We start from the raw sequence: 11795 nt of genomic DNA, 5'->3' as shown, positions 1-11795 counted from the left end.
ACACACACACACACACACACACACACACACACACACACACACCTTGATATGATGTCCCTCCACGTAACGCGTTGCGTCTCTGAAGAGACGGTACATGACGAAACCCTGAGGGTCGATGCTGTCGATCAGAGGATACGCCGTCTGCACACGAGAGGAAGCACAAAGCATGGATGCAAAGAGCTGATTTAATGTGTCGTCACGCCTCAGATTAGTAAATAAGACAGAAACACGCTTCTCTCCCCCCACGTGAGTTCAAAGTGGTACGATCCCATTAAAGAGGGCCAGCCTGTGTGGGAACAGCAGGAGAGGGAACTGTAAGCCGTCTCTATGAGCAGCTGCTGAAACGCTCACCATGCCGGTCTCTGCGGTGAAGACGACGATCTCGTAGAGCGGCGCCACCTGCTGGAACAGGTAATCGATGCCCGGACGTTTCTTAAAGCGCCAACCTGTTGCCAACTGCAGAGAGAAAGAGCAGCTGTTTAAACACATCTGGATTGAAGCGTAGGGTTTCCAGCTGCTGCTCATCATGAACAAAGTCCTGCAGCTTTTCCTGCACTTTGGTGGACGCGAGCAGTTTGCTTCCCTTTCTGAGTTTCTCTGTTTATCATAATAAAGTTTGATCACATGTTGTTAAGAATACAACACAACACAGTGTCTGCGAGACCAGAAAAGAGTCGTTAATGAAGGTTACATGAATCGTTTTGCAAAAGTATGAAGGCGTGAGGCACCGACAGCTGCAGGAAGGAGATCTGACAGCCACTGTCTGGGCACGCTCAGAGGTCGTGACCTCGTCACTCAGGCTGCTTTGAGTTAAACAGATAAAACAAGCTTTGTCCCATTATCACCTGTGTGTGTGTGTGTGTGTGTGTGTGTGTGTGTGTGTGTGTGTAACAGGAAGGAAGGCTGACACGGTCCAGCAGGTGAATGTGTTTGCCTGCTTTAACCGGCGGCAGGTGTTGGCTGCTGCGCACCTGTCAGGTAAGAGGCGTGTTTTACACGAGTGAAAAGGAGCAGACACTGAACGAGCGGACAGGTGGTGGACACGCCTCCAGCACATCCTCCACCTGTCTCTCCTGAACTGTAACCTGTTTGTTAAAGGATCATTTCAGGATTATTCAGTCTTGAGGAGTTCACTGTAGCTCTTTGTGTGCTTCAAGTTTAAGGGAACGAGGACAATAAGAGGCCAAACACAAGCTCGCAGCAGCTTTCTAAAAAACAGCAGGTGAGGAGCCCTGGAAGCAGGAAGCTACGTACCACAGCTCTAACTCGGGTTTCTTTGTTGGCGACTAATGGAGTTCATCTCCTGAGACACCGTTTGGCCAAACAATTAATATCCATTCTCTTCCGTTTATGTAATTCAAGGTCACAGGGGAGGAGCCTATCCCAGCTGTCTCAGGGTGGGAGGCGGGGCACACCTTGGCCAGGTCGCAGGTCTGTCACAGGGATAACACAGCATCCATCCCGTTTTGGCTGCAGCAGGTCTCCTTTCTAGAAATCTGGTTAAATGTATTAGACCCTCCAAAACGTGACGATCCAGAGTTGCAGTCTTACACGCCTCTCTCAGCTTCTCTCCTCCTGTTTTCCTCCAAAGGCCCATCAGAAAACATCATCTACAGCTACTCTCAGTACCATTGGTTCAGGTGGTCTTGACTCCAAGTCTACTTTATACAGATAAGGTGCTGGGATCAGGGGTATCTGTAACTGACAGATTCTAATCTGTGGGGCTGGTTGTAAAGGATCAAATACACCACGCTGTTGCTTTGCTCCGAGTCCACACCTCTGCAGGGCTGACAGAGCACTGACAGAGCATGCTTCTTCTGCCTGCTGATTCCTCACCTTCATAACGTTCTGAAGGAAGTTGGAAAAACTTGACTCATTTAACTTTAACAGTTTTCAGTTCTGTTCAGTTTCAGTGGGATTGCTGCAGTGTTACCCTCCAGCTTCCCATTGGACCGTTTATAATCGACAAAGGCTGTAAAGCTCTCGGAGAAGCAGACGTACCGACCACTCCGGGTGCAGCAGGACGTCTGTGAGCTCCAGCACCAGCGTGTAAGGAGGCTGGTAGTACGGCTCCTTCAGAGGGTCGGGGAGCAGCTTCGGGCTCGTGGGCTCGATGATCATCTGACATCATCAACGAGAGACAAACAAAGACGAGGTCACAGAGAGCCTCTAAAAGTCCGAAACAGGTAATGCAATAGTTCAACTGGCTGCACTAAAGCTGGGTCTTCACTTTAATCAGATCTTAATTGTTTGACTCTCATGAAAGTTAGTTCTGGATGTTTCCATGCACCGACGCTGACTGGACTCACCTGCCTGTAGTCCTTAAAGTATTTGTAGGTTCTTCGTAACTGTTGGATGACCGGAGGGTCTGAAAGAAAAGGGAAAAGTGCTCAGTTACATAAGTGAATTGACTGTGAGACGGAGGCTGACGGTGCAGGAGATGATCAAAGAGGAGGCGGGACTCCTCTGTTAGCTGCTTAGAGCCCATTTAAAGCCGACAGATGACCGAAAGTGAGCACAGCTGTAGTTCTAATGGCTTCTGAAAACTACAACTCCCTGAGGGGACGCAAACAGCTGATAAGATCTCAGCGAGTGCGCGTGGAGCTGGACTTCCAGCCAAGCCAAGCCGACGCTGAAGCCGCAGGTCTCCGACAGCTCGGCAAACATCACGTTCAAGTCATCTCCTCAAAAAGCAAACGACCATTTAATACGGAGGGAAGATCTATTCTGTTGGCTGCGATTCCCTTCTACCAGTTTTGAACAAACCAGCAGTAATTTTGGGGGAAATGCGACATTTTAAGATCTTTTTATTTTCATCTTTTTCTCATTTTTATTTATCGAGGTTCCCACGGGAACCCTGGTAAATAACAGCAAAACACACAGCGTCCATGATCTTCTTCATACATTTCTGTGAGATGGCATTGAATGTGATTATTATGTATATACTTGTATTAATTTTTAAATTCACTTTTAGCTTTAACAAATACTGGAGTAGCAGGAGGAGATCTGATTGGTCAGAATAAAACCCAAAGCTGAGCTGACTGGTTTTTATCAGCGTGGTGATCGGGGGAGACGATGCCGAGTCTTCGTGCTAATGACTACTAAATAACAATGACTCCATTTCCCATGGGGTGGTGGGCTCATTACTGCACACCTCTATCCTTCATCTCCCTCTAAACACAAGCACTGAGAGACGCACGCTGTGTTCCCGAGGGACTCAGTCCCCCAGAGTTCATTGCAGGAAGCGAGGGAGCCATCTGCCTGATGTGATGACACGCTGAGGAGGTGGACACACACTGTGTGGAAATATGTACATGTATATATGGTTAATAATTAGAGAGGGGCGGAGCAAAGGAGAGAGTGCATGACTCCAAATTAGAAGGTCAAGCATCCATCCATCAAAACACGGACAGCAAAGATGGAGCTCAGATTCCTTATCGTGTTCCACTCAGCCTGTGAAGACGAGGTCTTCATTCCCACGGCACCACTCTGCTTTGTGTCATTAACAAGAACAGCAGATCTTTTAAACGAGGACGGGAAGGCAAACAAAGCAAGCTTAGAGCAGGCAGTTTTCAAAATAAAAGACCCTGTGGAGACCTGGATCACTCCGCTCGAGCTCCAGCAGTGAGTCAGTCCTCATTAAAACTTTACAGCAGAAATAAAGGTGTTTACAGCCTAATTTCAGCGTTCAGGTCCTGACAGCAGCAGAGAGGCTGACGTTTCCCTACAAGCCAATCACATTTATATTAGAGCTGACATCACATGGCCCGACTGTGACCACCGTCTGAGCTCAAACACCGCAAAAACAAACCTTTACTGTCATTTAAGAACTTCAGTAATCCTGTCCTGTCTAGATTACTGCAGATTACTTTTCACTGTTTGGACCACACAGCTGGGCCGTCTCTCATATTCTTGCTTCCTTAATTGGCTTCTAGTGAAATCTGGTATTTATTTGAACATTTATAAATAATGTGCAACACCCTACATGGCTCCTGCTTATATCTCAGATCTCCTCTGATCTTATTCCTGCCTCGCCGACCATCTAATCCACCACGTCCTTTTATATCCACATTTTGAGGTTGGATCACTTTGGAAAAGACTTCCTTCTTCCATCGGAGCTTCATTTTAAACATCACGCTCAGTTTGTTCTGGTTAGATCCCCTGTACGGTTGTCTGTGTATATGTTGGTAATTCTTCAATGTTTGCTTTTATCCAAATAATAAAATACTGTAACTGTATCCAGATGGCCCCGCCCCTCCCTGAGCCTGGTTCTGTTGGAGGTTTCTTCCTGTTAAAAGGGAGTTTTTCCTTCCCACTGTCGCCAAAGTGCTGCTCATAGGGGGTCATATGATTGTTGGGTTTTTCTCTGTATGTATTATTGTAGGGTCGACCTTACAATATAAAGACCTTGAGTTGACTGTTGTTGTGATTTGGCGCTATATAAATAAAGTTCAGTTAAAGATGTCCAGAAGTAAACAAGGAGATGACCATGCAGGGGAGACTGAGCACATTTAAATCTGGTTTCTGTTTCGATGTATACTCATATACGCATGACATTTACAGACATAAAAAAAAAAAGACAAAATGCCAACAAATATCCAGAAATATCCACAAAATCGAGAAAAAAGTCCAAACAAAATAACCAGAAAATGAGACCAAAACACCTGCATTAAGATCCTAAGAAGCCCAGAAATAACAACAAAAATCAAAACCATGAAATGGCCACAAAGAGACAGACAACAAACTCTAAGACACACAATGACCTGAAAGGAAAGATAAAACCTCCAGTGAGGTTTTTCCTGCTCTGCATGAGCATCTGCAGAAACACGAGTGTTCAGATTATTTGTGACAACAGCTAGATTACACACGGGGGAAAGTAGTGTGTGATGTCAGAGAAGGTATGTCCATCTTTTACATACAGGCTGTGGGGTGCTAGCAAACAGATGGTGTGAGAGTAATGAAATAAAAGAGGAGCGATGATATCCTCGAGGCTGAAGAAGAGGATGTTTACGCGTGCAGGCAGCGTGGGGTGTAAAGCGTGGCTGCTGAGTAACCTGTCCCCTGGGAGCCCCACCAAACACACCAGGAAAAGTGTGTGTGTGTGTGTGTGTGTGTGTGTGTGTGTGTGTGTGTGTGTGTGTGTGTGTGTGTGTGTGTGTGTGAGAGGGAAATCTAGGACGCCAGTGTGTGGGGATATCCTCCACAGAGGGGAGGGGGATTAATCTGGGCTTTTATCATGTTAATGGAGCAGAGGAGAGGTGATGGAGGTGGTGATGGGGGAGGAATCTGTCTTTCTGACAGTTTCTACGACTGAGAGGAGGAAGGTGGTGTTCGAGGCAACACCAGGATGTTAACCACATTTTACTGGATTACACTGGAATTTGTTTCAGTTGTCAAAATGCAGCCAAAGACTGGTTTCGCTTCCTAAACGAGAATATTTTCCCTTTCTTGACTTTTCTTTCGTTTATGAGGTGGAAACATGCAACACACTCCAAGCACGGCCTATTCTACTGTTTCCAGCTCTGAAACAAGCTGTTTTAGCACCACCTTAGATGACCCCGTCTCTATGACCTCACAAAGATCCAAGAGAAGAGAAAACAATCTGAATCTGAGTGTTAAGAGCAGAGAAGCTCAGTAAGTTTTTACTGTTTCTGAAATAAAAAGGTGGGGGAGGAGGAGGTATGATGAAGGCGACAAAGAGAGGGATAGAGGAGTAAGGGGATGAAGAAAGAGTTAAAGAGGGAGGTGTGTGGAGAGATGGAGGTCTCTGGCCTTAAACAAAAGCCACAGTGAGGACGGGCATCTGCTGCACAACGCCACCTCCTCCTCTTCCTCAGATATCAATCGTTTGCTTTCTCTCCGGGTGACAAACGACGGCACGCCGTGGCCTCTTCAATGTGTTCATACGAGGCCCCCGGGCTGACTGCGAGGGGTTATTAATGCTCCGGCAGCAGGACGCAGTACGAACGCGTCAGGTTCAAACACCACGGAGGGCTCGGCGTGGACAGAAAGACGGTTTTTAGGCTTAGAGCGCACAGATCCACCAACGTATGAACAGCAGACATCCAGGGGACATTTTTAGGGCTCAAAGAGCTGCCCACTCACAGTGTCACGATATGAAGCAATGTGAATATGAAGTGCATTCTGGGTAAATGTTGAAGGCTCATATCAGAGTGTGGGACAGGTGGCAGGACGTGAGATTTCCCCCTTTCCACCATCTCCAAGTCTAGTCTGTCGCTCTGAAGGTAAAACTTTGCATTGTGTGTGCGAGGCGTGTCACATGCTGGTTGCTATGGTATCCGACACTCCTCAGCATCACAGACACAAATGCCGTCACTTGGCACGCGAACAGATTCTGCAGCCAAACGTGTCCCAGAAGTCCCATTCGCACATCCATCGCCCCACTCACCTTCTGCCGCTCCCTGAGGAGGAGGAGGAGGAAGGTAGAATATAAAAGAGGAGTGAGGAGGATGAAAGATGTGGAGGCGCGTCTCCCTGAGGGGTGGTGAACTTTTAGGTTGCTCCCTAAGCTAATCAGGGATCATTTGCCCCTGGTTCCTAAGGTCCCGCAGGTCATGATGTGCATGAATCCACCACTCATCACCATTCTGACATTTCTTCTTCTCCTCGCTGTGAATACATTTACAGCCCCTCAGACCGCATGTGAGAACTAATGATGAAGGTCGGCTCTTCCTCAGCATCTTCAGTGTTCGTCATAACTGATGGTCTGCTGTCAGAGAGCGCCAGCAGCGATTTCTACTCCTGAAGCAAACCGGCTGCAAACACCAACGAGCCGTTTTCTCCTTACAGTCAGTATTAATTAAAACAGCAATAAAGTCCTTCTGTGTGCACAGCTAAACGTGACGCAGATCAGTTTTTGTCCGCTTCCATCTGCCGCGGGTTCGTTTCACGCGGCGACGGCGGCGCTGAAACTGAAGCCGACTGAGCTTTGAAGCCTGCAGACTTCTGTTTCACTTTGTTCTTGCTTTGGTGTATGGATGTGGATTTAGATGCATCTGTGCGGCTAATGCTGTCGTTCACTCTTGTAAAAGGTTTGAATTTTCCTGTTTGAATAAAACGGACAACTTCTAATTTAAAGGTTTCGTTATTTTTTTCCACTATAGATAAAATATCGAATATAAATCTGACAATGATTTGTGCTTTAATCCTGCAGATTAACAGCTTTATGTAGAGACGTTAAACTCTTTTCTCATGTCTGACACACTGTTCCAAGGACACGGAGGGAAAATGATCATTACCTCTACAAAAACTTTCTGTTCTGCACAGAAACTTGAATTAAAAGCAAAATTTCGTGTATAAAAACAGTTTAAGAGTCAAACTGCTGGTTTAAGAAGATCAAACTGTGACGTGGGGAGCTGTCCACACTGTAAATGAGTGTGTGGTGGACAGCTGTGAGCGTCACATCAGCCCGGATCTAATCCACTCATCAATACTCAGTGTCCCTGAGCTTCAGTCCAACCTCGTCCTTCTGTTCATCAATCAATCGATCAATCCACACATCCTCCCTCTCTCCCGTCTGTCCCGACCGGTTCCAGCCTCGGCATCGCGAGCTGCCGACCGCAGATGGAGACGGACAGGCAGAGAGGGGGCGAAGGCGTCACCCACAGAGGGAGGAGAGACGGAGGTTTGCAGCCAGATGAGGACAAAGTGGACCTCAGGGAGCGATTTAGGCTGGAAAGGGAGGACTGGAGGAGAGGAGGAGGAGAAGAGGAGGCAGATTGGACCCCCGGGAGGAAGAGATATTGACCATCTGATTATTAGGTTTAATAAGCAATCAGAATAGCTTTTTAAGAAAGAGAGCAGATCAATGCGAGGAGCAGAAAGGCCAGAAGAATGAAGATTTACTCTGTTTACATCATGTTCTTCCTCCTGCATGTAGAAATGATGCAGCTCTGGGATTCAGTCTCCATTCACTTATTGAATTTACATGAGCCACACATGGAAGCCGTTCAATCTTTTATAGATATTAATCGTAAGATGAACTTTGTCATCTTTGTTTCTAAAGCTTGGAAAACACAATCAGGAGAGATTATTTCTTTATTACTTCATCTGTAAATTAAGCTGCTGCTTCAGTTTTATAAACATCTTGTGAACCTGTTTGGGCGGAGCATGTAGTTTTCTGCACGACTCAGCAATAAAATCAAACCAATAATGACTGACGTGCATGAAGAGGTGTGCAGACGAGCATCTCGGATTGAGCAGATGAGCTACATCAGCAGAGGACCACACCCCGCCCCCCGTCAGTTATTTAAACCCTGCAGCCCGTTACTGTGACCACGCACGGCCACTTCTAAAAGCTAAAGGTGGTCCAGCCTGCTACTGGTCATCTGTACGTATGCAAACCTACTGCTGCACAGAACTGCACCTCAGCTAATGAACGCAGCTTTCCACACCTTCAGCATGCCAATGGTCTCCACATGTATTTTTAGCACTACTCCCATTATTCTGTCATCTTGCTAAGAGGCAGCGGGTTAACGGAGGCGATGAGCTGTAGTCTGTCTCGCTGGATGGAAACGTGTGCATTTGTGCTGACAGGCAGCTCAGGGGTGGGCGGGGTGAATGATGGGGCATATGGATGACTGGAGCAAACACAGAGCGAGAACAGTTGGCACCGAGTGATCAATCATTCACACAAGCAGAGAGCGCCTCAGCTGTGAGCAGTAAACACAGTTTAAGATCAGTTTAAATGTGAGCTCGAGCTGAGAAAAAAAAAAAAAAAAGGTTTACACTCACCTTTGTCGAACTCGTCTGGAATCTGTGAGGAGGAGCAGAAAGGAGGTGGTTACAAATCTGCTCTCATCAATCACGTCTGCTCATCAGAGCTGTGAGGGCAGCGTAAACATGCAGCTCCACATCGGTCTGCTTACTTACACGTGTGCTGATACACTGCAGAAAATAATTTTTATTTTATGTTCGTGACACAGACCTCAGGTGAGACAGGTACTGATCAGCTGATTATTAGCTAACAGGATTCAAATGAGATTTACTTATAAACAAAACAGCAAAAAGCTCAATAAAGTCTGAATAAAATACAATAAAATGCATTTATTTATCGGGACAAAATAAAACAGAGGTAAAAATAAATAAAAAAACTATCAAGTATCACAGGTATAATGTATAATTACATTATATGACTTCTATGATTCATCTACAGCTTCATGACTTTTTCTGGGCGTAAAAACTACACAAAGATTTGTTTTTAAAAGTTCAATTTGAAATTGAACTTTTAAGAAGGACGAAGAAAATCTTTTTAGAGACAGAAGATAAGATGATGAAGAGAGATCTGAAGTCGGATCTGTGATGAAGCCCTCCCCCTGGTGGACATGCAGCGACACTGCAGTTACTACACTGGACCACAGGTTCGCGTCACTGACTCTGTTGGACTTTGCTCACTTTAAGACTTTTAGGAGTTTATTCTGGAAATAAACACTCTGGGATTAGAGACACGAGACTTTACTGCAAAGTAAAAAAAGAATGACAGTGTGGGCTCTTCATGGCAATTTATTACTGATCTGTATGAGACAATAAAATCTCCGACTTGTATCCACCTTTGAAAGATTTTCCAGGGATGGCAAATAAATAACCGTCCTCACCTTCAAGGTTTAATCAGTGAATAAAGAAAAAAATGAAATAACAATTAAACGTCTGATTTTATTTATATTAAGAGCTTTTTCTGTTTTCCTGGGAATAATCCTGATATTCAAACAGATTTCCAAGATTCCTACCAGCTGATGCTAGAAATGCACTTTATTATTTTAATTCGACTCTTTAATGATTTTAATGTAATTCTGATGGGCAGACGTGTGGGAAAAGGTGGATGTGCATGAACCTCCTCTGGTGAAGCTCTTTTCTTTTTACAGAGTGGAGAAAATGGCTAATTAGAGGCGTGCAGATGCTCTCGTGCGGGGGTGAAGTGATGTCAGTGCAGAGGCGAGGAAGAGGCCGTTAAACCCTCATCGACACCTCGGTGCGACTGCAGAGCAGCCTGGGAGAGCGGGACGGGTTCCCACACCCCCCAAACTCGACGTGTCGAGGACAGAAAGTACAAAAACATCCCAGAATCTGAGCTGGCAAACGGAGACCACCGGCCGGACGGGATTCATCATTTAAACGTGTCGTGCTGGCAACAGAGAGCCCTCAAACACACACAACTCCACACAGACATCCAATAAAAGCAAAGCATTTCACTGCTCTAGTTTGTTTAACAGGCCAACCTGGCTGTGCAGGAACCTGCACGACTAGAACAGGAAGTCGTTTTCGGCGGTGGAGCTCACGTGTACGAAACATCAGAACTATTTTTCTTTGTACAAACGTTTCATTCTTAGAAAACTGAGATCGGCCCGTTTATCCCAGCGGTGCCTCGTTTGTTCACACACGCCGGCTCAAACTTTATGCCCACAAATCAAACGAGTGTCATCAAGTCTGGGCTCGTGGATTTTTGTTTGTTGTCATTTATGGCCAAAACCACGCTGCCCTCACACATGCACTGACCGTGTCACCCCTCCACACACAGACTACACCAGCTACGAAGTTCCGTCCAGCGGCGCAGAGCTTCCCTCGCTGCAGAGCAGAATGTTGTGCTTCTGAAAAACACCAATAGCCCATAAACATCGTCCTAATGATGAGAACCTCTCATAACATTTACATCTGATATAACTGACCACCTCATGATTCCTTGAGTATGTAAAGACTTTACATTTTGTAGTTATGAGAAAGTCATTATGAAGTCAAAGGTTATCATTTCGCCTGCATGACTTACAGCGTGCCAAACCCTGTAACAGGCCAACAGCTTGTTCTTCAGGGACACCGGGAGCTGTTCCTGGAAGAAGCCTCGGTGCTCACCACTTCTCCCAAAGCTGTCTGAGAGCTCCAGCAGGCGGCTGTTTGCTGCTCTTAATTCATTTGTGCTTCATCGGATTTTTACCCCGACGGCCGCCGAGCCGACCGTAACGTGTAAATCTGTTCACAGTGTGTCGTCTGAAGGGTTTCTCCTCCTGACAGCCGGGTCGTGTGACCTCACGAGGGGGGCAGGCTAGCAGGAAGGTGTGAGAAGTGTGCCTCGGCTTTGAAGCGGTCCGGCCCGCCTGCTGGCTCGACAGGATACAGCCGGAGGCTTTAATGTGAGAGAGCGGTCCTTACGGCGCAGCACGGAAAAGAGGCCGGCCTGCGGTTCCCGTGTCCTCGCGGCGCTGATTTTAGAACATTTACATCATACTGACCACAGTGTTAAATAACAGCAGAGGGTTCCCACAGGTCCGCTCACGTGTGAGACCTTGCATGCAGACGAACCACAAGGACGTCCACGAAAACCCTAAAAACAAACCTGTGCGTGTCAGCGTGAGCCGCGGTCAGCAGCAGGTTTCCCCACGCTGCTTAAACAGCCAACGCTCTGGTTTAAGAGTATTTTAGATGCACTTTCACAGATTTACTCTCACAAATATTCTCACACATTGACGGGGCCTCCATGTTACTCCTGCCATGTGCACTAACGCCCCTGAGCACCACCAGGGCGCTTTGTGCTGGGTTTCATGGTAAAGTTGGGCGATATCTAAAATTTTCCAGCAGATATTCATCAGTCCAATAAATGATGATAGGCGAGGTGACTTTTTGATGGGCGGAGCAATGTAATCAAACCCCAAAGTCGCCCATCAGGGATTTCTTTGGCTTCAAACCAGATGAAAGAGGCAAACCTGAGGGTGTAACCAAAGGCCTGTGCTGCTGGTGCACGCGCACAGCTCCAGCAAACACGACTAACCTGCATGAGCATCTACGTG

The 11795-nt window shown here is 46.5% G+C and overlaps 1 protein-coding gene across 1 annotated transcript in view; it reads right to left on the bottom strand.

Annotated features, from left to right (window-relative positions):
- timm50 (translocase of inner mitochondrial membrane 50 homolog (S. cerevisiae)) overlaps positions 1-11795 on the bottom strand; it is a 28764-nt gene that overhangs the window by 7961 nt on the left and 9008 nt on the right. The window contains exons 4-8 of the mRNA XM_005737520.2: positions 8755-8776; positions 2310-2368; positions 2002-2121; positions 352-456; positions 37-141 (exon numbers count right to left, since the gene is read on the bottom strand). Of these exons, the coding sequence (XP_005737577.1) occupies positions 37-141; positions 352-456; positions 2002-2121; positions 2310-2368; positions 8755-8776 (411 nt within the window). The remainder of the gene's footprint in view (positions 1-36; positions 142-351; positions 457-2001; positions 2122-2309; positions 2369-8754; positions 8777-11795) is intronic.

The sequence above is a fragment of the Pundamilia nyererei genome, unplaced genomic scaffold (genome assembly GCF_000239375.1).
Source record: "Pundamilia nyererei isolate P.nyererei 1_Seehausen unplaced genomic scaffold, PunNye1.0 scaffold00076, whole genome shotgun sequence".
Lineage (NCBI taxonomy): Eukaryota > Metazoa > Chordata > Actinopteri > Cichliformes > Cichlidae > Pundamilia > Pundamilia nyererei.
The sequence above is the reverse complement of the archived record's forward strand: the minus strand, read 5'-3'. Positions and strand labels throughout refer to the sequence as shown.